Source organism: Myiozetetes cayanensis, unplaced genomic scaffold (assembly GCF_022539395.1).
Source record: "Myiozetetes cayanensis isolate MyiCay16 unplaced genomic scaffold, myiCay2020 scf1, whole genome shotgun sequence".
Classification (NCBI taxonomy): domain Eukaryota; kingdom Metazoa; phylum Chordata; class Aves; order Passeriformes; family Tyrannidae; genus Myiozetetes; species Myiozetetes cayanensis.
In genome coordinates, this window is record NW_026086604.1 from 108225534 (window position 1) to 108251873 (window position 26340).

At 38.9% G+C, this 26340-nt stretch overlaps 1 protein-coding gene across 6 annotated transcripts in view; it reads right to left on the reverse strand.

Moving 5' to 3' along the window:
* The window catches only part of ATP2C1 (ATPase secretory pathway Ca2+ transporting 1), a 67026-nt gene extending 42261 nt beyond the window's left edge, over positions 1-24765 (reverse strand). Inside the window, exons 1-2 of one of the 6 annotated variants that reach the window (XM_050315465.1) lie at positions 7583-7648; positions 6850-7000 (exon numbers count right to left, since the gene is read on the reverse strand). In XM_050315465.1, coding sequence (XP_050171422.1) covers positions 6850-6855 — 6 coding nt within the window. In that variant the 5' untranslated portion in view covers positions 6856-7000; positions 7583-7648. Of the gene's footprint in view, positions 1-6771; positions 7255-7582; positions 7649-24577 lie in introns of those variants that run through there. The other 5 variants (XM_050315485.1, XM_050315504.1, XM_050315457.1 and 2 more) reach the window with 5 other exon arrangements.
* Between the last annotated feature and the right edge of the window lie 1575 nt (positions 24766-26340).

The following is a 26340-nucleotide window of genomic DNA, read 5'->3' on the forward strand; positions in this document are numbered from 1 at the left end:
ACATAAATACCCAAATTGTGAGAACAACCTGCTAAGCTGCCCTTTAAGCCTGGAAAAAAACCTGCCTTGTATTCAAGTGCCATTTTGCTTAGGATTTTTAGTATGGCCAAGACACAGCCATAATGCAGAACTGTCCTCCTTGACACAAAACACTTCAGCATTTCTGATCAACTAAAAAATAGACATCTAATACTGGCATAGACCATTATAAATCTCAGCATTTGCCCAATCTTAAAAGTTGTAAAATACTTAAGCAACCTACCCCCAACCTCATCTACTTCAGGTAGTGTAATAAAGACCAAGATGCTCCATTTAACACGCAATTTATTAACTCTACAACAGTCTATAAAGCTCAAGAACTATTTTCAAGTCCTAAAAATACCTTCTAAAGAGAACACTCCCAGAGAAACATGTCTCCACAACCTGAAATACATTTTACTCTTTTAGGAAGTTTCACCATGTCTTCTTCACTTTAAAAAATAGAAAGTAGGATATCTAGTTCAACTGAGGCTGCCAGCACAAGAGTAAAGATGGATAATTCTCCGTAATCATAGTATATACCATGTGGTTATCTTGCAAACCCTCTGAATGACAACTGCATGCTCTCCAGCTAGACAAAGCACTTCACGAAAACAATGATACCTTAAACCTGACTGCAGTGCTGTAGCCTGTAGGAGAAATGGTAACAAAAGAAATCCAGCTAAACCTCCAACCCCACTTCATCTTCCTTTAGCTCATTCAATGGAGAATACAGTAGAACAATGTAGAATACTTAAGAATACCAAACACTCAAATTTTTTATGCAATTGCTACAAAAGATGTGCCATTTAGAGCATTTCTGCTACTCTGGAGGCTGTACTATGACGAGTTTAAAGCCTCATTGCTGAAAACCTTGAGATGGCACCAGCACTACCAAGAAAGCATTCACAAACACATCAGACCCATCTGTAGCTGGCTGGTCAAAGTATTCAGTTTTCATTCTTCCTGTTCAAAAAAGCTCCTTAAACACTAGAAAAGTCTGCTTGAGCATTTTATACATTTGTTTGTACTTATTAATCAGAAGAACAAAAAGATACAAAATCCTGAGGACACACTAAAATGATCAAATCAATGGTAGTGCCTCGATGAAAGCAGAGTTCATGTATAATAAAACTGGGTCAGTTCGGAAATTCATTGCCTAAGGAAGAGAGCACTGATGGTCATACCTCATTTGACTCCAAATAGCACGTGCCTTAGCTCAAATCCTGATTCACATGGAGCCCTTTAGAAGTTAAAGGCCAAAAGACTTTGGGTCTAAATATCAGTCATCCGTCTTGCCCGAGAGTTGCTAACTTTCTAGAAGAGAACATTTAAGCTTAGAAATAAGATCACATGGCTCCTCTCCAACAGTCTGCTTGTATCTCATAACACTTTGAAGTGCTGAGCTTCTCAGAATCCAGGACAGCACTTGAACAGCAAACACTAATAAATAATTTTATCAGTGTGATACACTACTAATATATCCAAGATGGGCAGAATTTAGCTGCCATACAATTGTGTTAAGCAAAAACACCAACAGAAGTATTTTCTCAGTATTTGTTTAAAATAATGAAGCTCCAAGACCTCATAGTTGATTATATCCTTGACAGCTATGCAGTCACTTCATAATACGACAAAATAAATTTCTAATTAAAAAACACTGAACTTACTATTCACAACAGTTCTCAGGACCAAGCTAGTGTCAGTGTCAATTTAAATGCAAGCATAACTCACTGAATAATTACTCTACTTATGGTAATAAGCTTTCTTATAATTAGTATCAAGAAAGCAGCAACACTGTATTCACCAACCTTTTTTTTTTGTGAATTATGCATGCGGGTAGAAAGTGCTGCGGAAAATTTATGACTTAAAAATATTTTAAAAGCCTCTGTAAAAGACTCTGTAGGCTGCATCTGCTAGCCCATTATCCATTTTATCCCTTCCAATTGTTTAGAGTAAAATGTTTACAAAACAAATTACTAGAAACAGATGTTTGTCCCAAATTTATACCTTGATTACTGTATTTTATTCTCCCTCTCTTCTCTGCACTGTAACTTTAGCATTCCTTGTAGCTTCTACAAACCACACTGCAAATGTTATCACTCAGTGTAAGTTAGGTACCACCTGAAGTCTCTGATTAAAATCAAAAGGTCTTGCAACTAAAAATCTATTTATTAACTTACTCCACTCTTGCAAAATTCGAGCATGGTCTACGGAAGAATTGATACTGAATGGAAGCTCTGGTTACACAATAAGCTGAGTCAAGCTAACAGTCTGCTTATGCTAAAGGGAGGAGGTCTCTGACCTTCACCATTTTCAACATTAACTGGACACTTCATAAACCCATTCAACTTCATAATTCAACAGAAAGCCATCCAACTGGGGTAGGAGGAAGGAAGAGCTGGGATAACCGTCCACCAAGCCAGACAAACTCAACAATCATGAGAGTCAACACAACACTTCAGCAGGAACAGGTCTCAGAGCAGAACCATCTTTCAGCAGTAAGACAACACTTTCATTCAGTCCTACAGAACTACCCCAAGATCACAGCATATTTGTCACTCTTCACAAAAGAGCAAACAAAAATATTTGTTAAATTAGCTGCCCTAAGAATTATCTGCATTTTCCTTACACTACTGTTTCTCTTGACTCAGCAAGAGATTATGCCATAGACTCTCCACAAAGAGGAGTTACAGAGCTAGTAAAATAACTAAACACGTTCTGTAACATCTGAACTCAAGCAGTCACCATGTCAAATCACTTCTAGATTATGACAGATTAACATTTCCAAACTAATTGCATGGGAAAAACAGGGGAAAGAAAAGGCTAATAATCCATCAATCAGACTAAAAGATGACACTGTTCATTTAAAAAGGAAATATATGTTTCTAATGCAAGACTGAGCTATATTAACTTAGCAGTTATTTAATTTATCAAAATACTGTTAAAATACAGGAAGATATTTACGATATCTACTAGAACTGGTCTTTAGTGAAGACTCCACTTAAAAAAAAAAAAAAAGAAAAAAAGAAAAAAAGAAAAAAATCTCTCATCCTAAACTCCAAGTTAAACAGAAGAGATGTGACTTTTGCCAACATAAGTGTTAAGTACTTGTTTCTAGTTTTCTGCAAGCTGCAGATAGTAAAAAACTGTAATCAATGAATATCATAGTTGTTGTTTCACCTATTAACTTGTTAAGAAATTATTTACATGCCAAAAGAAACTTGAACTGTTGTGATAACACCAAGTCCATTTCAGAATTTCTAACATCTTCCATCACAAATTTCATTCTGATTACTTTGGATATTACTTAATGAACTACTGTTGATGCCACTCTGGAGCCATTTAATTTGTTTAAGTCACTGCTGCCTCAGGCATCCCTTCCCCCTCTGCTGTCAGTCGCATGTACACATACTCCACCCCTTCCTCAGTACGGCTGCCTAATCCATCATGAGCCAGTCCACGATGCTAACTCACTGTCCCCAAAACCCAAAATCTATGCACTGATCTTCAATCTGTTAAGTTTAGCAACTAAGCCCATTCTCATCATTTAAAAAAAGACACCAAACCCACCCATTAGAAGCTCATTAGAAAATTCAACTGCACTTCAAGCACAAGATAAACAAAAATTATTCATTTATCATCTCTGGATACTTTTCAAAGAAATAAAACATTCTTCACTTATATCTCCCTATTCATCCAATCATAAAAATTATCCTGAAATTACTACAGGATGTAGAGAGACTATAGGCTGAAGTTAACAGTCATCTTTGAAGATTAGCTCAAATTAACGAGGACTCAAAACAATGAGGATTAAGGAGGATTTCTGAATCATCACATGATGTTTTTATCACATGCAGCAATTCTGGTCTGAGTTTTTGTACCAACCTTCTGCATGATTTGGGGAAAATCGCTTTGGTTTACAGGTGAAAAAACATTATTCCGACCTCTTCTGTTGGACACTTTATTATATAAAAATAAATACTACATAAGGCCTTGAGAACAAAACAGTACTCCTACTTAACAACTTGTATTTGTAATCATAGTCTGACCTCAAAGGAGCTCGAAGTCTAAGAAACCTAAACCGTATTTGTCATTTTTCTACTAAAAGGCAGTCTTCTACAAGACAAACCTCATTAGAACAGCCTAAATCACAGCCTAAAAGATGCTGATAAAAGAAAGGAAAAAATTTCAGATTACACTATAGAAGACTACTTCAAATGGCCCAGAGGCATCAATGGAGAGATCCAAAAAGCTTAGTTTACATTCAGTTGTTTTGTCTATCCAGGTTCTCCTGACTGCCTACAGTTTAAGAAAAAGCACCTCTTATGAAAAGAAGGCACAAAATTCCATCTTTCCAAAAAGAAATAAAAACATCATTCCTCTAAATCATATGATTAAGCAGAAGTCTTCCTATGATGGAAAAATCTCTCTTCCCCACCATGAGAAACATGAATTCTTGCGGAAGTTCAATCAACCCAACAGAAGAAACAGGAACCATAAAGTCTCAGAACAAAACATTAACTTAGAGTAAATACACAGTACTGCTTAGGAGTACTAAATTAACACAGGAAAACATCGTTTTTCCAAACCATCTTATCACTTCCCAATCTTGAATATTCACTCAAATACAGGAGGGGAAAAAAATCTGCCATCTCTTGCTCAATATCCAAACCTAAAGAGACCTTTCAAACAAACTCAGGAAAAAAAAAGTTTAAAAACAGTCTAACTGCAATCTTTGTTCTACAAGATTACAAAGATTATTCAACTATTGCCAGGAGAAAATACATTAAGGACGCTCTAAAGAGTTTCTAAAAAGTTCCAGCATGAAAGCTGCTGGTGTCTAGTGCCAAAAACATCAAATGGATAGAAAAAGAAGGGCTCAAAAATACCAAGAACACCAAAACAAACACTACACAGTTGTAAATATATGTGCCCCTCTGGAGACTCAAATAATTAAGAGATGAGGAGGGTGTGGGGGTGAAAAGAGTGGAGAAGTAATTAATGTGTTCAGAAAACCAGTTCACTCTTTTTATCATTCATTGTCTTTATTTCTGCCTTTGAAATATGCATCTGATCATCTTGTATTTTCCCCAAGATAAAGCTTTTTTATGTTATTTCTATCATACAATTACTACTCATGTTTATGCATAATTTATTTATTCCGTGAGAAATACCATCTTTGTGCTACCAGTATTTGGAAGAATTAGAATGGGCCATACTATCACGTGCAACTTGACTGTAAACTACATCTATGATATACTATTTATTTGGTAACTGAATTATGAGGCATTAAAAGTCTTTCTGCCATTTTGGTTTTGGTACACAGGTATCAGACAGCTACTCTCCTTCCACCCTCCAAAGTGCAATTCTATCCACTGGTGGTAAATCCACCTGCTTTCCTCCACCCACAGCACTGCCTAGTCAAAACCCTTTCACTTGCAACACAGTGACTGAAATGCAAAGGCACTGACACTACTTCTATCAGTTCTCCAGCCTCTAGAAACAAAGACCAACTTTCAAAGAGATGTTCCTCACTCCCCTTCCAAAATTCCTTCTACCTATTAAGTTCCATACTCTTTATTACAAATATTCAGTTGGAAGACATGATCAATAGAATTGAAAATATTCTAATGTGATTTTAAAATAAGAAAAAAGTTCTGAAATGCCAGATGATAACAACCTACATAAGTTTTCAACATGGGTTGGACTTCACAATTACCACAACCTTCCAGTCATCCACGCTTCAAAACCGAACAATATCCAAACATAGAAAATAATTTTGTCTACCTCAAAAACTCAACTCAGTTCTTCATTCAAGTCAAACTAATAAAAAAGTACCTTTCTTTCCTCAGACTGGGGTGGGTGGAAAAGGAGCACCTACGTCTCATGTAACTACCTATAGCAAAGGAAATTCAGTAGCCATCTAAAAAAACCCATCTATCTTCTAAGAATTGTGATGACATAAGGAAGGGGGGGAATCAGTGGTTCTTTTCTTACATACAGAGTAATAAAAACAATACATTTCAGGGATTTTCAACAACCAGCATCAAACAGAAAGGGAAACAAACAAAACTTAGAAAAAATTTAAAACAAACAAACAAACAAACAACGAGGCTTAAAGTCACTATGACAATCGAAAGAGGTTTTCAAGGTTCCCAGAGCATAAAACTGAGGGTCAACATGAGCAAACTAATATAAATCCTCAGGTTAAGTCATTTACAAACCAGACAAGAAGAAAGCATAATAAAGCAACTTATTTCAGTACATAGACTTTACAACATCATACCACATCTTTCAAATCAAAACTTCAGAACCACTTTTTCAATTAAATACTGACCAAGAGAGTAAATTTTAGTCATTTTCAAGAACACAAAAATACACTCAACACAAAATGCAAGCAATGCTTCTCAGTTTCACCCTGAAATATAAATTTAAGAAAATCATATCATCTAAGTAAATACTAAGCAACTAATGCTCAGAAGCTCCTATCTAAATAAAATGTTCATATTCCGAACACATAGGGCACAATAATGCACACAGAGCACTAAAATGCACAACGGATGCATATCTGAGTATCTGTTAAGAGACAATAACATTTGTCTGATAATTCAATAAGCAGCAGCACAAATAAAGAAAAGCGATGGTCCTGTAATTCTTAAACTACAAAATGCAGATGAAAATTCCTACCACAAGATTAGCACACAAGAGCAACCCTGCAAACCCCTGGAACGGTAAAACATACACACGCACCAGTAGGAGTTGTCACCAAATTGCATGCAAAAATCCTCTTAGCTCCAATGAAGTCAGTGACTCTGATGAGACCTTTACCTTCATTTTCCATCGAAATTGTACTTGAGTCGATAGTTACAAAAGTCTTTAGCAACAGCAGCGCTGGAGCGGGAGCGGAAAGGTGAAGAGAGAAATGCCCCAAAATCCCAGGCAATCACAGTGCTCCCTTTGCCCCCACCTGCAGCAACATCTGCAAGAGAAACCAACGCTAAAAGAGGAAAAAAAATGGTAAAAAATAAAAATAATAATTAAAAAAAAATAGAACACCAGAGCCGAGCCGAACGGGCTGCCCAGCGCGGAGCAGAACAGGCACACGCAGGGAGCCCGCAGAGCTGTCAGAGACCACCGAGGATGAGGATGAGGATGAGGATTAGTCGCCCAGCAGCTACAGCACCGCGGCGGAGCAGCGCCGCCGCTTCCCCCTCGCCACCAGCGCCTCCAACAGCCTCGTCCCGCCCGGGGAGGGGCGTTCGCACCTAAAAATAAACCCTCACCCCAAGTAACCCTCCTTCCCCGCTCTGCCCGCACCCTCAGCGCCAGGCGGGAGGGAGGAGGGGAGCGGCGAACGAAAGCGACGGCTCCCCGAAGCGACCCCCGCCGCGCAGCCCCCCTCGGCCGCGCCGGTCCCGCCCGCCCTGTAGCGCAGGCGGCCGCGGGCGGCGCGGTGGCAGAGGCGTGTGGGAGCGGGGAGAGACGCAAGCGGCAGCCCCTGCACGGCGGCAGCCCCTGCACGGCCGCCGCCCCGGCCGCGCCGCCCGGCCGCGCCTCTCACCTCGGAGCCCCGGGGCGGCGCGGCCGCATCCCCGCTCCGCTCACTTCCGCGGGCGGCGGGGGCCGGGCAGAGGCGGCGGACGGGGCGGGGCGCGGCGGCGGAAGGGCGGGCGGGGCCCACACGCAGTCGAGCCCCGCAGTCCCTCCGTGGTCGGCCGCAGCCCCCCGGCTGCGGAGGGATGGCGGCGGCGGAGCGGCTTCACCCGCAGCCCGGGCGAGCCCCTCGGGCTGCGGGGGCCCCGCCGCGCTGCGGTTGCAAAATAAACGCGTTTGAACGCGCCGTGGGAGCACACACACACACACCCCCCACCCCGCAGTGCCCACCGCGCCCGCCCCGGTGCCCACCTCGGTGCCCGCCTCGCCTCCCTGCCCGGGCGGGAGCCGCACGGTGCCGCGAGGGAGGCGGGGCCGTGGGCGGCGTTGAGCGGCCGGCGCGGGGGGCGAGGAGCATCGGGGCTGTGCCGGAGGGTCCGACCGTGCCCTGAGCCCGCCGGGCTCTGCGCCAGCACTGGGAGCCAAGCCCGGCCCTCCTGCCGTGGGAAAACAGTCCCGTGGCGCCCGGTCGCCTCAGTGCTGCTCTGCTGCCCTCCCATGAGAACGAGTGTCACGTACCTGGAGTAGAATCGTAGAATCATCGAGGCCGGATGAGACCTTTAAGGACATCCAGCCCAACAGTCCACCCAGCACTGCCGCTGTAAACCCTAAACCACTAAAATCGTAACACGCAGTGCCAGATCCAGATACCTCCTAAACGCCTCCACCCTGGGCAACGTATTTCAGTGCCTGACCACCACAACGGTGAATTTTTTTTTCTAGTATCTAATCCCTGTGTCAGCTTAAGGCCTTAAGTTGCCGCTGTTGGAGTTACAGTTCAGCTAGACCAGGCTGGTGGTCCAGTTGGTTTTGCACCACCAAATTATCACTTTTTTAATAGATGTTAGTAAAAAGGAAAAAAAAAAAATCGACTCATTACAAAATCTTAAACACTTCAGGTTCAAGTTTTGAACAAACCAGGTTTTAGCTGCCAATCATGAAACCAGGAACCCTAATCACTAGTTGAATTCTGAGGGAGGAAAAAAATGCTTTACCAATTCAATTATGCTTATCTAGGCACCAAGGGAATATTACTGAAAATCTAGTTTCAGTGCTGAGCTCTAAGGCTAGAACGGTTTTATAAAAGAAACCACCTCCACTAAGATAATAAATTTTAATTTAAGGTATGATCCACAGCACTAGTAAGAACAAAATGCCTTTAAACTTTCAAGGTCAAAATCTAATGAAGACATGCTAACTATAGGTTTTACACACCATTTCTAAAGGAGCATGACAACATGGTCCTAGAAATGCACTTGCATTAACATCTTGTGATTAACAACCTGTCACTTTGGTTTTGTTTTTCTTCAGCAGCAGAAGAAACCAAGCTCAGTCTTTGACAGTTCATAAGCAGCATTTAACAGAACTAAATTTTTAACATTTCAGTTAAATCTCACAACCCGTAACAGCATGCCTCTTGAATTCCTGAGCTAAACAGGGGGAAGTTAAAGAGCATCCTTGCTTCTTTTGAAGCTCTTGAAGGTAACTTTGAGTGCTAATACAATATAGATTTTTCAGTATATTTTGAGAGATAAAGAAGAGTTAGAAGTGCTGACTTAAAGTAGAGGCTCCAGATATTTGCATTCAGAAAACTGACAGCAGGCAGGTTAATTGTTTGGGAATACCAATGCGTAATTTCTGTCCTGTCCCATATAGTTGCCATGTTACTTGAACATCTCCCTGGTTACTCCATGAAGTGTCCCAGGTAGCACTGTCATTGCAGGAGTGACTCTCCTCCAAAATAGTGCTTCTGTTAACTTGTGTGTAATGCAAGCAAAGAACCATGCTGAGATACTCATGACGCTAGTTATAATGCCACAATTTCAACACAAAACTGATGCACAAGTCATTAAGAAAAACGTTTAGTTACTCGGTTAAAACAGGTAGCTCTTGCTTTCAATGTCATATGTTACCACTAAATACGAAAAACTTATGTAAGTATTTCCATAAAGGAAAAAGCAAAGCCTGTAGGTCCTAATACTGCTTACATTCACAACATGTTTGGACTTCCTTACACTGTGAAAAGTTTTGGGGAGAAGACTGGAAGTTCCTGAACATTATTGAGCTTGTTCAGAATTGAGACCTAAATATCTGTGACAAAGTCTGTGTCCATGCTGTGTTCATGTGTCTCAAGAGAAGAAAGTCAAAAGCAAGTCCTACTCTATAGCAACAACTAAAAAAGCTTCATCTCTGGGGCTTAATCTCTTTCACATTAGCATACATCTTCCAGTCTTATGTGCCTGTGATGCTGCCAGGCAGCTGGGAAGCACCTCTTCAGCATTATACCAGGACTATATCCATCCTTGAAAATTATATTACTGTTTCTGCCATACTTTACATCTGCAAACAGTGGCTGTTTAATAAACAATGCTCAAAGTATTTTATTTCCATCTGCTCCTAAATATTGTTTCTTTGAAAATCCTATCCTTAATATGAGCTTGATCCACAAGAGTATTAGGACAGCCTTAATGTCTTCAGGAAGCGTCATAAAGGTTTGTGGCAAAGGCATTATTTGGCAAACCAAAGCACATTATGAGAATATGATAGCAGAGATAAGTCTGAAATTCAAAAAAAAAAAGGCTTTGCTTACAGTAACCTGTTGTAGCCAATTGTACTCAAAAATTAAATAATATTTGGTTTACATTTTTTAATCTTGAAAAAAAGTCTTGCAATAAAATGCTTCTCTAAATATCCAGTGAGCAAACATGTCTAGTCCCAACAGAACAATTTCAGTGAAAATACATATACAAATCAGAAAAACATACAAAAATTCAATTAGAAATGGCCAAACAGTCCTTAGACTTCAGTCAGATTCTCTTTTTTTAAAAAATAGGATGATATGCAATACTGATGGGTTTTGGGGGGAAAAAACCTGAACACTTCAGTGGTTGTTACATCACCATTTTCTCTTTCTAGTTCACAGACCTGAAAATACTTCATAAAAACAAGAAAACCTTCTGGAAATAGCTTTGCATTCAGGAGAGAAGAGCATTCAATGGCAACTTACGCAGCCCCCCTGCCCTAGGCTTTCTCCTCTTGTCAGGCTTAAATGCCACACAGTAGTACCTTAGTGTTCTGCAGCAACCAAAAAGAATTCCTGCAACACCAGTACAACTCCCTCCCCCACTCTGTTCCCTCCCCATCCTTTTCCCCACAGAAGTCTCATAATTCACCTCCTGTTGGTGGCCAAGTCACCTTTGCCTTCTGTGAGTGGCTGCCAGCAGCGGCAGCCACTAGGTTATCATCTCAGACTTACAACCCCAAATTGACCCACACCTAAGTTCTGATCAGGGAACTGATTCATGTGTGGAATAACCCAGCAGATCAGTCAATACAGACTTCTCTAACTAAACCAGAAGTGGTTATTCTGGCACAGCCAGGAGAGTGGAACAGGTATGGGGTACATGAATAGGTACTGCTGCTGTCAGCACTTTCCCTGCCCTCTTGGGCCTTCAGGGCTGAAAACTAGTAATCTGATTAAAGAAATTGGTTGTTTAGGTTTTGTTTACTTGTTTGTTTGTTTGTGTTAATAGGCAGCTGTAAAAATGCATATTTAGCTTCTAGAGGCAACCCAAAAGGCTGCTTGTAGCTCCCTTTCTATTTCTTCAGAAAAAGAGTTCATTCTGGGCCTCCGGAAAGCTTGGGAAAATTAAAAAGTAATAAATACATTACATTCCAGGTAGTACCATCAATCAGTTGGAATTAAAGAAGGGAGAATTCAGTCTAATGGCATTAAACAGATAGGCCTTAAGCTGCAGCATGTTTATATGCAAGCTGAACTTCAAGTTTGGTTTAGTCTTCAGGATCTCAATTCAGTTTCCTCTCAACAACTCCCTTGTGCTACAGCACTATCAGAAACAGTAAAATCTAGTTTAAACATGACAAGAATACCTATAACTTCATGGTTCACAGATTGAAGATCCATTACAGAGAATTGTGTTGAAGTCACTTTTGAGACCATAACAGCCCTTGAAATACTTGTTGCTCTGAAGTGACATTACAGATTCTTTTAAAGCATCCTTTTAAAGATGCATTTGTTCGAAGTCTGTCAGTATTGAGTAATGCTCATGATGCTACTACAAATTTTATTAATCTAATGAGAATTTATTTATACATTATAACCAGAGATATTTTTCTGAATCATAACATCAACAGCATTTTAATATGGACACAGCTTTCTACAGCACTTCAGTTTGGGACAGAAAAGGTTATGTGATTCTTCTGTCAAAACAGGCTTCTCAACTATTGGCTTACTTTACTTTAGTTATAATTCAAGCTGCCCTCAATATACGGAGCATAATTTAGCTTTTACGGAAGAAAAAATTAGTTTCTGGTAGGACAGACTTTTATTTGATTTAATCTCATTATTTGTTGTCTTTCATCTTCAAGTCAAAACCTCCCCAGTGCTTTTACTGTCCTATACAGAGTACTTGTATGATTGGAGTCAGGGCAGGGGAGGGATGATACTGGAGCTTCTCATTTACACAGTTTAAATGGCCCATCACTTGTAAAGCCTGTGTTGCATATTTCCTTCCCAAATCCTTTCTATCCATGCTCTTCAACTGATAGCTGATAGAAACAATCACCTCATCTCCAAACAGAATTCTCCAGAGGAAAATCCATGGCAATTCCACCTAAAGTTTGAATGTTTTTATATATACGTGTGTGTGTGTATATGTAAAATCAGTTCAAGCTTAAAAGAGGAAAAATTATACAGTTTTCCTAGAGGAAATAAGTACTCATTTCATTTTATAATTCTGAGCATGTTAGATGTAAAAAACATAGCTACATTTTCAAATTACCTTAGCTCAGCCCTGTCTTGACACTGTACAATTATGCTAATTAAGGAACTTTGGTTTATGGCAGTCAAATTATATTTCACTGATTTTTAAAACACTTAAATTTAACCCTCTCATTCCATCCCTAAGTAGCATCCCTACTAACATTCTATGTTCAGAGAAGGGGTGCAGCACCACAGCAGTTTCAGCTGACAAAATCAGGCTTTGGCAATTGTCCTTTTCCCGGCTCTCAGTTCTGCACCAGCCCTGACACTGTCATCTCTTGCTAACCCAGCTCAGGGGGACTGATCCAGCTGAGAAGAAAGCCTACCTCAAAAAAGGCATTACTCCGGAACTCCCAGAACTAGTGTAGGAAGGTGGTGTGAAGCAGGGGCAGGACCTTAAATCAATTTTGAACTGTTGTGAACATATACTCTAGGAGCATTCAAGAAAATCAGGTTTAATCTATCCATAACACTCAACTGTTATCTCAGACCTGCATTTAATCTTCTGTACTTTCCTTCTCAATACTTTCTCTCTCTCCCACAGACTCAGTACTCACCTGCCATTCTCTTCCTTCAGCTGCACTATTTTGAAATAATTTAAAATATTAATTGCAGAGTTTCCAGAGAGGTTTTCTCTCCCCTCATTTAGGACATACAGAGCTATTTAGTTGTTGTTTCACTCTCAGTGACTATTTTCAAAGCTGACTACTCCAGTAAAACTGCACTGCTAAAGTGGAAGCTCTCACAAGTGCCTCTAGTCTATCTACTGTAAGCTTCACATTTCCAGAGACATTCTGTGAAGTGAAGATCTAGTTTCACATTGCCTGTAATAGACAGCCGAGAAAGATGGCTAAGGAGATTGTGCTCTGTAATTGGAATATGCTGTGAAGCAAGTTACTATTGGAAGTCTTAGCTGAGGTGGGCAAAATGCCTTGAACGCCTTGTTAGGATTTCTGCTCCAGGACAAAGACTCCACTCCTCTGCATTGCCAGCTTCAGCTACAGTCATGCTGTGGCCTGAATATAGGAGAAAGTGGAAAAGTGTTCCCGGGTAAAGGTTTACGTCTTGCTGAAGGACCACTACAATTCATTCAATAGCAAAGGAGACACCCCATTTATTTTTAAACTATTTCAGTTACATTATAGCAAGACGTCTGCAGTACAGAATAAAGACATCTCAACAGTGAAGCTCTAAACAGTTAAAAAACCCCCCAGCAATAGCAAAGTACTTTTGTTTTAATTGATTCAAGGGTAATGTGCCAAGAATTTCAGGAATGCTGCATATATTACAGACAAGTGATCTTGCCAAGTCTCTCTTGGAAATTCTTGTTCAAGATTATTGGTGAGAGTAAACCAGTGTGAAGGTAATACTCAGTAAAGAGTTTGCAGTTAATAAACAGATGTTTATGTAGTTGAAAGATTTCTGCTCCTGGCAAGAATAAGATATTTTGTTTGATAACACACTTAAGCATAATATGTTGGGCTGTGAAATTTTATTCAGACTCAGAGCCAAAAAAATTTTATCAAGTGAAAGCATGTGGCAGCTTTTCAGGTTGGGAGAAATTTATTGCAAACTTTTGTTTTACAGTAAAGCCCACATACCATTTTATTTTCAGAGTTACTACAATGTGTATGTAAATGGAAGCCAAATATACAGAGGACTTTTTCCTCCGTTATGTCTTTAAAAAAATGGTCTGAGGTCACACTTTTAAAGCTGGTAGAGGTTACTGGTAAAAGTAATTAATGTAGCGTGCTTCTATTGCAACTATGTGCCCTGGCATAAAGGACCCCTAACCTTAAGACAGGTCCAACTGGTGAATTGAAAGACTAAATTTGTATTCAGATGCATTCTTAGTCAAAGTCAACAATAAGGCTGCAAGGGGAAGAGTAAAAAACACACAAGTTATGTAACATTTAGAAACTTAGTAAAGTACGCTTAGCAAAAATACTCAAATTTAACAAGGTTGTTCTGACCTGGTTCCCCACCCATCTACACAAGCGTGGGAGCAAGTGTTCAGAAGTGTTTCCATACCTCTGCTGATGAATATCAAACTTCAGCACAATGGAATTGGAAAACAAACACCCATTTGACAGAAGGCTCCTGTCTACGTTGGAAATAGGTGCTAAAATATTTTGCAGCAGCTCTTACAGCCTAACTCTTATATTAAATAATTAAATAATAGATCACATTCAAGTCCACGCATCACTAAAGGTTGGATACAGCCCCAGCTGAAAGTGACAGGCATGGATATAGGAGGGACAAACCCTACAGCTATATCCTATGAATTGGGAGGGTATATTCTACCAGCCTGTCACAATGGGAAGGTTAAAAGGGCCCTGAGGTGCCCCTCTGTCTCCCGGTAATTCAGCAACTAATGTCAGCTGCATCCTGTGCATCTGCAACAAAGCAAGAAGTACCAGAGGAGGATTTAATTTAAAATGAGTTGAAACTCGTACAGTAGGCCCTCCTCCCAACCATCTGGCTAGTGGGGACATTCAGTACGAATTCAGTATGCTAAATGCCTATTCAGAAGGAAGAAAAAAAAAAATTTCTCATTCAGTAAAAAGTATTAGGCAGTACCCATTCCATCTCTGAGGGCCTCCAACCTAATTCAGATCTATTGAGGAGTTCTGAGGATACAACTCTATTTACACACTACAGAAACTGGTAGTGATAAATCAGTGAATATATTGTTTCCTATTTCAAGTTCAGCTTAAAGTAAATTATAACCCTAAAGTTCCTATATACAATTTAAAAGTTCCTGATCAGAATTTAATTTTGATATCTAATGAGAGGCATGATTTCTGTCCTATATCTTTCATATTCCATATAGTATATTTAAGGTCAGAAGATGTATTAAGATATTGTTACGAGATCACATTATATTTCTATGATTCCTATCATATCTATAATTTACTTAATCATAATCTGTTTATCATTGGTTTATCTATCCTTAGGTTATATCAAATAATATATCTATCTAGACATATATCTATGACTTATTTAATATGCTGAAATAAAAAGATACCAAGCTGTTAATGTTCCTGATTCATCACTCATTCACCTGCAGAAAATAATCCATCAAAGCAAAAAAAAAACTAAAACAAAGCAAAACTATCACTGGAAGCCTACTAACATTGTAGGAGTAACAGGGATTAATTAGAAGTTACTTTTGTGTGTATGCATTGTGAACTAAAACCTTGCCTTTGCTTCTCATGAAGTTGCAGAACAGGACTCCTAGAGTATTTTCTTCAGTAGATACAGATTTCAGTAAGCTAGGTGCTTTAAAGAATTTGTCTTTCATGTCTCCCATAATTTTCACTCCAAATTCTTTTGTCTTTTTTGAAAAGTTGATCTTTGGTTATTTACAGCCTCACATCTTTAACATGTACGTACAGTGTGATGCTGTTTTTCACTTCCAAGGACAGATTACAAAGGATTTAGAATAAAATAACCTTAGTGTTTCAGTTTTTCCTGTTTATAAAGTCTGTTTTATCCTAAACCACAGCCTCACTGGAATATCTAAAGAGAGACAGCGCTAGGTTTGAATAAATTAAGCATTGAAGCAATTAAGCTATTACGTCCTACAGAGTCTAATCAAGATACTGTTTCTGGGGTCAAAGCATAAAGAATGCAGAATTGTAGCAGAGAAAACTAGTTAGGAAAAATAAGGTCCATTTTTAGACTTGCCAAAACCTCTAAAATAACATTTTCTTTTGCAGTTTGTAACAAAAGAAAACCATCTTTTTCCCCCACAAGCCATAGGCCACTGAAAGAAGTACATCCACGCTGAAGAAAAGAACAAGTGACTTCATTTTCGTAACCCTCTACACAATGGCTTCTGATCCCAACAAGAACTTTTTAGCAAATGTCTTCTAATGAGTTTCAGGTTTATTGCAGGTATACAAGCTTCACAAGCACTTCTCTTTAAACAGAACTGTGATTTGGGGGTTTTTTTGGTACACTTACATGATTTTGAAGCAGCCTAGTCATTGGTGACAGTAATCCCATTCAAAATCCTGCCCTTCCATGGGAAATTAGTCCTGCTCAAACACAGTGCCTCCTGCAGCACTGTAACTGAAGGAGCAACTACATGAAACTTGTTCAGGTTTAAAAATTTCTAACAGCAATGTCAGCACTTCTGAGTCCTATGTACACGATGGTTGCAAACATTTTTTGGTATTTTTTTTATATTAGCCCTCACTGAAAATACCATGTGTTACTATGACAGGCAACCACTATTATTAAGATTGCTATTACTAAGTCAGGTCCCCCCCTTTGTTCTAAGGGCTGAGTTTAGTCTGCAGTAGCCTATAACAAACTTCCCGTGGATGTAAAGTAAATACCATAAAGAGGCTTGACATGGCACGAATGCCAGAGAAAGGCTACAACCAAAAGCCCCATTCCGATAACACTGCTGTGTTGACAGCCTTTGTAATTCCTGGGCTTTAATATCATACTGTTTGATGTTACATGCTGGTTCCTGGAACTGAGCTGTTATATCAAAGAAGTTTTCCTGTGCTGAAAAAAGTTCCTAATCTTTTCAATTACATAGAAAATCTGGAAAGTATGAACCTCAAAACGAATAGGAAGGCCAAATGAAATTGCTTTGAAGAGAAACAAGAATTTGAAAGGCTAAATAATTGTTGTAATTGTTGGGATTGACAGTCCTAGAATTTCTGACATTCAAAATCATTTTCACCTAGCCTTTTTTAATGCCTCTTGAGCAGTTTCTGCTCTAATTATTTTTAAAATATGGTAAAAAATAGAACTGCTGTATTTCTGTCTAATTTCCTGGGGAGAAATGTAAATAAATACATGTGTTACTGAGTGCATATGAGCCCAGTACTTCTTAACTGTAGCACATGTTCAGTACATCTGATGATGCAATAAGCTAGTTCAAGGGGGCAGAGCTGAAGAAATTCAATTCAGAAAACAGGAATCAAGCATCTGGGCTTTTTTACTGTCTCAGAACTTTAAATGCTACCTAAATTTTGGTAGGTTCCTTGTCTTTCCATGACATTAGAAATGCTAAAATGAAGGTTCCATATATTAAATCTAATCTGTATCTGGCAGACTTATATGAAAAAGAGTGGGATAGGACAGAGGGTTTTTTTAGTTAAAAGTAATTTGTTCCATTTATACACAAATAAAGCTTCAGTAATGGAATATATCTTAGTTTTCAAATCTCTTGCCTTTCAATCCTTGAGATACTTGTGTTTACATACACTGTTCTACCAGTTGTTCAAATAATGCTGTAAAAGTTGAGCTTAAGGATTAAAGAGAGAATAAGCTTTCTACTGCACAGCCTATTCTGTTAAGGTTTTTCATTTCACTAGGTCAGAGAAGTGGCAGCCAGCCTGCCCCACTCCCCCCATCCCCAAGCAATAGTTGTCAGGAGCAACCATTCAGTCTGGTCCAAGTGAAGGTCAGTGAAGACTAAGTCAAGTCTTGCCTAAGTGAAGAATCGTAGAAACAGAGAATTGTTTGGGTTGGAAGGAACCTTAAAGATCATCCAGTTCCAATCTCCCTGCCATGGGCAGGGACACCTTTTACTAGACCAGGTTGCTCATAGCTCCATCCAACATGACCATATCTGATTGAGATGATATCTGTGTCACAAAAAGTGCCTAAATGAAAAACAGTATTTCAGGAAATGTAATACAAGTATATTTTAATTGTAATGCTATCTTATTTTAAATGTCAGTGGTGCAAGAACTCTTCAGCAGATCTTTCATAAACCTAGACTCAAAAAATAAATAAGCATTGACCATTAATATGTTTTCAACATATTAAAAGTAAGAATTTGAATAGTATAAACCATTAGACAAGAGCTGCCACAGTCCATAAGAAGCAAGATAAGTTCTTCAAGATGCTAAGGGACCACAGCTCCTTTTTGCTTTTGTCAAAAAGGAAGAAGCCCAGCACTAGATTACAATCCTTGTTTAGCGTGGTGCTTTCTTCAAGTGGTTTGTATTAGTTGCTGCTTTCTTATGACAACACCAACACCTGCTCACCTTAAAATGTGTCTGTATAGATAGACATAGCATATGCTTGAAAAATCATGTAGTCATGTCCAACAAAAAGCAGTGAAGACCTAAACTGTGGCTGAAATGTAAGATGCTAAGTCGACAAAGATGTTTATCTGAAGGGCAACATATTCTAGCTTTGATACCACTGATCATAATTCAAGCAGAAAATCTCCTTAGGGAAAAAAAAATAAAAAATCTACACATCCTTGGAAAACTTCATACAATCCTGACAGGAATTTTTGTGATTACAGGAGAAAGTCTAGCATAAAGCCAAATCAGACCAAATGGGTATTTGTTCTGATGCAGTCTCTCAAATATTGATCCAAATGGCCTTAGAAGAAGCTAATGTGACAAAGAGGATACCTGAGCTACCCATCTCTATCAGAGGACTTAGAGTTTTCCAAATGAATTTGTGAACTGCAAATTCAAAATGATTACAAATTCAAAATGAAAACACAGTAATCATTTTGACACGATGGTCTTAAGCATAAAATATTAAACAACATAATATCCATCAGCCCCAGAGAATCACAACGTATTTCAGATTCTGGACATTCACCAACTGAGGGATACACAGCACTCAGAGCTTTTTATGCTTCAGAACACAAAGAAGAGAAATTAGGGAAAATGTTTCATTAGAGAAATGAGTCAGGCCTCTGTTGAACCACAAAAATCATAGCACCTTAGTCATTCAAAGCAAGCAGCATTTTTAAAGTGTCATCTCAAATTTAACATAGAGTTTTTACATACCAAAAAGTAAAAATACCACTATTAATAAACACACTTAACTTGACATGATAAAGCCATTATAATGAATTTTTCATTAATAGCTATATAGATTGCACTTATACTGGAAACTTGAGGCACCTACAACAAATATATCTTTAGATGCAGAAATCTTTAGAGAAACAAAACAAAGTCAGGGTGTCCCATTCTTTTTTCTTTCTTTTTTTTTTTTTTTAACCCTAATAGTAGCATTTGAACTACCACAGCCATAATACAGGCATTATCAGTGTTACAGCACCAGTAATCATAGATCCCATCCCTCCTACACACACTGAGAGACAGCATTTCTTCCAGGTAGAGGTTAACTCGTGTGGCATGGGAGGTATTGTTAATCTCAGTGCAGAGGTCAAGTGCCAGCTTTTTCAGCAAAAGCTGATAGATCTTTTCCTGGATAAAGTAATGCCCTGTTCAGACCCTTTAGCTGCATCCCCAATATCTCATCTCCAGGCTAACTAGATGTCTGAAGTCATTCCCATTTGGAAGAGTTTATTCTTGCAAAAGTCTTGGATTGTCACTTGAGGAGATGGAATTTTTACTTTAAAATGCCTGTAGTCCTATAACTTCAGGAACTGTGTGTCAAACATACGTCAGGTTCAGTTACACTCATGTTGCTTTGTATACAAGGACTACATTTATAGAAAAAGTTCAGCAGTGCCATTTTGATTCAACTAATGTAGATTTTTTAACTGTGAGGAATTATTTCTTTATTCCAGGATGACTGTATATGTAGCAGAACTTCAGTCTGTAAACTGCACAAAGACTGTAACCTCTGTTTCACCTGTATAAAGTCCTTTATAAGCACCTCTAACCACACAGTATGGGCTGAGCACAGTTTAATTATTCCAAATGTTAAATACAGATTGAAATGTGCACCTCATATCCTATTTGCATGAAGCCTGTGAGCTTTTTTCTCCTTGATTAAAGATCCATGCTTTGTGAGCACTGCCTTCCTCAAAGTGTTAATTCCTCAGGTACTTTGAGATAAGACTTTGACTGTTAAACTGGACAGAGTTGCTACTTTTAAGGAAAACAAAAGATAAGAAAAAAGAACAATGCACTAAACGAGCAAGCATCTGATAAGCTCTGTTAGGAGAATATCCTCACAAGAGAATGTGTACTCCATTCCTCTAGTCCTCAGAAGGACCTACAAATCCTGCCCATCACAGGTGGGACAGCGATTTGAAGGAAAGACAGCTTAATGCAACTCAGCATAAATGCTATTATCCACCTCTAATCAAATTAATTTTGAAAGCAGTGACTGAATTGAGAATAGTGAACTCGAGAAAGGCAAATATGCTTTAATGCCAATAGCTCTCTCATGACATTTTGGGGAATATCCTGCCTGGTCTCCAGCAGTCTGGTGTCCTCTGGTCGACTGACTTATTAACTGATGGAGCTGCAGTAGGGAATCAACCACGATCAGATACACAAGTCAAGGATTTTCCTGGATAGGTTCTCCAGGGTAGGGTTTGGGATTTTTTTCTTTTTAATACCTGAGAAGTGCCAACACTGACAGGAGCTTTTCCAGGACATGAAGTACTTATAATTGTTCTCCCCTGCATGATCTTTGATGAAATGTTGTTCTTAAAGGCGGTTTTAATAGGATGCCTCCCCTCTTACCAACCAGCCTTATTTTCATTAAGTGTGTGGGTGTTTCACATGTTTGAGACTCTTCTATCCATGAGTTCTGCAGTTACTGGAGGAGAGGAACAGATACAGCTCACTTCCTTCAAAAAAGTGGCTGAAAAGGATTCTCCCAAAGCAGTTGTATTAATTGCTAAATACACATATACCCTCAATGCCAAGAACAATGTACAGATCATTCCATCTACCTCAGCTCTGGACTCCTGGAGCTCATTTAGTGGTTTCCCTAAAGGATCAGACCCCATCTCATGTAATTCCCATGTACAGAACCTCATTGATGGTATCACTCCCATGCTCCTATGCATGAACTCTTAACTAGAGAAATTATTTTAGCATGATGAAATGTCTATTTACTGCTAGGATTCAGAAGGAAAGCTGGTGGTTTCTCAGCACAAAACAATGGTTCCTCCATTTCATTTAAGATTGGTCACATGCCCTTTGGCAGCTAATTGTGAAGTAAAAAAGCATCCTGTGGTTTCTTTCAGGAAAAATTTTTTGTCTGGGTCCAACTGGAATTTTCAACAGGAAGTCAAAGTTTTACGGTCATGTTTTGGAAAGAGGTAACATCGTAATACTCTTGAAAAGTAATTTCCTCAAATGCTAATGAGGTACACTCTAAATAGCAACAAATCAAAAAAGTTACTTCTTGCTTTGCCAAATGAATTGAAAAATTACTTCAAGGAAAGGAGATAACCCTGCCAGCATAAACATAATTAAATAAGCCACATACATGCTTTCTATTGTATTTTATCTAAGCAGAGAGGCCTCTTAAACACATTAAAATAATAGACCTTTTATGTTTGACAACAAAATAAGTGGCATATTTCATTTCCTTTCTCAGGTTGAATTAATATTAAATACCTCATACCTTCCAAGAACTTAATCATAGTAATTTTAATGGAAAAATTCAATGTATAGAATTATATAAGATTTACTCTTCAAAAATATATATTCCCATAAGAAAGAGCTGTAGAAGTCTAGATAAAAAGCCTCATTTAACCAGAATTACCTCCTAAACTCAACTATGCTGTTAAAATGTCATGTAATCTCAAAGAAACTCTACCATGTAGCCACAAAACACATTTTCATACTGTTTCTATAAAGCCTGTTAAAATGCTTTCTGATTTGTGTGCTTTAAAACATTGAAGTTTGAGTTAAAAATAAAAATCTAAAAGTTCATCAATAATTCCATTATTGGATCATACCAGTACTCCCTGAAGTCCATGCTCCTTGGCCCGATATGTTCAGCAAGGAATGATTCCAGAAGGTGATCCAAGAAAGGAAACATTCAATACACTGGCAGTATTGAAACAGTCTTCCTAAACCATACTGTATACCTGAAGCAAGTGAGTTTATCCTTCTTAGTATAAGTCTGGATGTTCTTATCTATATGCATGTCCTTCTCATAATCTGTTTATCTCTTGGACTTCATAAGAATCCGTGGTAATTTTCAGAATTTACTTTTTCTGAACAATGTGCATTTATTTCACAGCTTTAGGTTTTATTGAAATTTTTGGTGTCTAATGCTCTTAATGACGATCAGTTCCTAAGCAACTAGTAAACAGGATTTTTCAGTTGTCTAGTTTCCAGAGGAAAATGCAACTCATTAAAGCGAGCATGCAAAGCTAACCTCAGATTGAAGCCGTTACACTTATTTTGATGTTGTATTTCATTTGAAAGGTTTGATCAGAGAACAAGTCTCCTAGGATGCATAACTTTTCTGGAACATAACAATGAACAGCAGTCCTTCAACAAGCCTCATTACATTCAGTGCACAATATCAGTGTAAAGAGAATGGATAGTAGCACCACGTTGAGTTCACTTTATATTGATAAAGCTTTGTGTCTCGGGACTAACATGCTAATAACCACATCAATGCTTGTTTTGATTAAATGGATTCCTTCCAGCAGTAGAAGCAGCAGAGCCAGAAATATACTGCACTGAAGATATTCACATCCTTACAAAAACGGAATGATTAAATTTACCATCAAGTTACAGGTTGCTGTCTAAACCGTTCAAATCCATCAATGAATGTTCAGGTTATAGCTGGTCTATGCATCCTTTGAAGTTAAGCTGTCAGGACAAACCTTGAAAACTCAAAAGTTATTAGCCAACTAGCCCTGCATGCATCCTCCACCTGCAATTTCTGTCTCTGTGACTGGACAAGAATCACTGTGCACATCAGATGAAAGCCATCAGAACAGAACATGACAATAGCAGAGTTAGCATGAACCCACCAGCTCTCTGGAGCTTTAGTTTAATGCCTGTTGAGATCAGTAAAGGGGTGAATATTGAGAAAAAAACAACAAAAACCCTCAAATAAAAAACACTTATCTACTGATAACTTTTATTAGAAGACACTGAGTCAGTATTAAGCAAACAATCCCAAGGACTTACCCTCCTAAATAAAAGAATGTGATCCTCAGAAATAAAGAGCTTATTCTCAACACCGTGAAGGGCAATCTCCCAGCAAAACTGCACTTTCCACCCCCCTGTGTTTGTAGAGTCAAAGCAGCAAGTGTTACTATGTGGTGAATATCAGCCCTGCCATCATCTGACAAACTGAAGGAGAATGAGTAAGATGTTTCTTTAAGCATGTAGTGCTTGAGCCGTTAGCCATTGTAAAAACATTAAGAGCAAGAAAGAAAATAATGAACATTACTGTACCAAAACAGGAAAAGCAGATTTGTCTCCCACCTCCTGCCAGTTACAGCCCTGGAACTTTTTTTTTCCAAAATATATCATGGCAAAGGAATGTGTCTTTCTTTGCCTAATGACCTCTCATTTGGAGAAGTATGCTATTCAATATCATTTAGTATGCAAAAAAGAACAAAAAAGTTTAACTGTTTCAAAGAAAAGTAGAATTTCAGCTCTTGTTATAGATTTCTTCTGAATGCTCAGCACACAGCTTAATATTGAGCACGTACTGCATGAGAAAGAACAGTTACTCATCAGAGATGGCCTCATTCCAGACTCATCCCTTCTCCCCTGTCCCATGCTAAACAGCTTTCATTTCCTTGTGAAACAGCAACAGCTTCAGATTACAATTCAATTCTCCTAAGAATATTCATTAGGCATTTAAGTCAAGAAATCCTGATCTACCAAAACATTTAAGAAACTAGGGTACAAGCTCTATTTGCAAGACTGCAACCTTTTATTCACACAGATTTACACGACAAAGGGCCCGAATACTGACCAGTCCATACACCCGATGTCAGAAAAATGAACATTTCTTAGCAAAGATAAAGCCCTTACAGAACAGCAGAGAACAGCACAGCATAAGGTTTATGGCTAAGAGAAGAGTTAAAAAAGGGAACGTCTGGTTTATTTTATATACCTATTAAGGAATTAATTTTCTTAAATATACCTCCCCTTAGCATAACAAGCAGATTCCTCAACAGACAGGTGATGACTACTTAAAGCTTCACAGTCTCACACCTCAATTGCTTGAAGTGTCCAGTAATTTCCTCAGAATCAAAAATTATTTGTTCTCAGAGCAAATTTTTACAAATTCACAGTGCTCTCATAAAATCTTAAACATAGCCATTACTCACAGATACTGACATCTAGAAAACAGTGCAGCTAAACTTCTGATCCTCTCCCTTAAAGATATAGCCCACAGGGTTAAAACTGAAGGGGTTTTTAAATTTGCTTTTACCTTTTCTTGAATCCTCTTGTCTTTCACTGTCGATACAAGTTTCCAAATCGCATGGATAGGAAGCTTTATAAAATAGAAGAAGACAGAATTATGCAGTAGATTATCCATAATTTAGGCGATTTCTCTTACTGTTTCCGTATTTGGAATTCGAGATCTGAATGCATGTTTTCTGCCTCTTCCCAAAGACTGGTAGCCCTTGACTGTTGCACAATCCTTTTCTGCAGAGCAACTGGTGAAAATCAAAACATCAAATGCAGAGTCTACAACAAATGACTAGTGTTAAAGAGCCACAAGGGCAGTGCGAGCTGGAAGAAGTGAGGGGCAGTTCTACCAAATGCAAATCATTTCGCTGGCAGTGTGCTCTAACAGCTCTACTTCTGGTAAGAACATTCTGCTGCAAAAATCAAATAACAGTAACTAGGTCCTGGGGTTTTTTACCCCTCCTAATGCCTCTTGAAGCTTGTTCAACTGCAGTAAAGAGGTTAGAAAACTGCTGTTTCTAGCATATTCCCCCCTCCTCCTCGAGCTGTATTTCACTGACTGCACTGTCTGATTTCACTTTTGTTTCACACACAATCCTGTTATGTGGATTTCAGCCAGATTAATGCTTGCTTTCATTCTCCACTTTCTAAACTGGAACTGCAAGGCACCAGTTACACGGCGTTAACAATGCAAGCTCAGATAAAGCTTAGCTTGCAACTGGGGCTTTGAATCTTACCTGCAAACTCATTTCCTTTCAAGTCATCACATTTGCCTTTGTGAGCCCTTCTCTGCTTTGCACCTTGGATCAGCAGACAAGTAGTAAGTATTTGTCTGGCTTTTGTAGTGGATGAAAAAGCAGCAAAGCACATTTCCATCAATTATCATCCTAAATTCTTGAGTTTCATAGTTACAGAAGTTTGTGTTGGTGTCTCCTCCTCTCTTTTGTTGTCGATCTTTTAAGCAGAAAAGTACCAGAGCTGGGTTCTTATTACAGTGAAGCAATTCAGTCCTCAATAAAACTCCACGGCCACTGGAGATTAACTCTAAGTCTTTTAATTCTTTAATAAGGTTATGTTCCTCTGTATAATAAATTATTTTAAGGTTCTTTCCAACCCACACCATTCTATGATTCTCTGATTTAGACCTTGGCTAATACTACAGAATTTGTCCTGAAGCTATTAAATACAGCTGCTAAAGACTAACCAGCCAGAGCAATGTTATGTTCTTCCTGCACATCAACATTTGTGGGAGGCAAAAGAAATAATTTCTTTACCTTGTCAGCACAGTTTGTGGAAAGTGATCCACGTGGTAGGGAAATAGTACTGCTTTGCAGGACTCTTCTCCCACTCATCCTTTCTAGGTTTCACAGCTATGAAAAAAATCTTTCAATGGATTCAGGAAAGGATCCAAAACACATTTGCATGTTTGTTTTCAGCACTAGCTCATCCCACACTACTTGCACATATCCTTCCCTTCAGGTTTGGAGGCTTGACACAGGCAACTATTCTGACATTTCAAGCTTGGAAACGTGCCCTCAACAAATCCTTTTTGTGTTCCTAAATGACTGTTTGGCTGCTTATACTTCAGCCCATCTGTTTGGATGGCACCAGGCCTGCTTACAAGGTGATCTTCCTGTTTCACTTCCCATTGAGAGATACCAGCCAATTCTGGGCTCTGGGCACAATACCTCTCCTGCCCTCACTCTGGTACAAAGCCCTGCTGAGTCAGAGACGTTGCTTTTGTGCTTTATAAAATTCGTTGGCACTTATGTGGCTCTGACC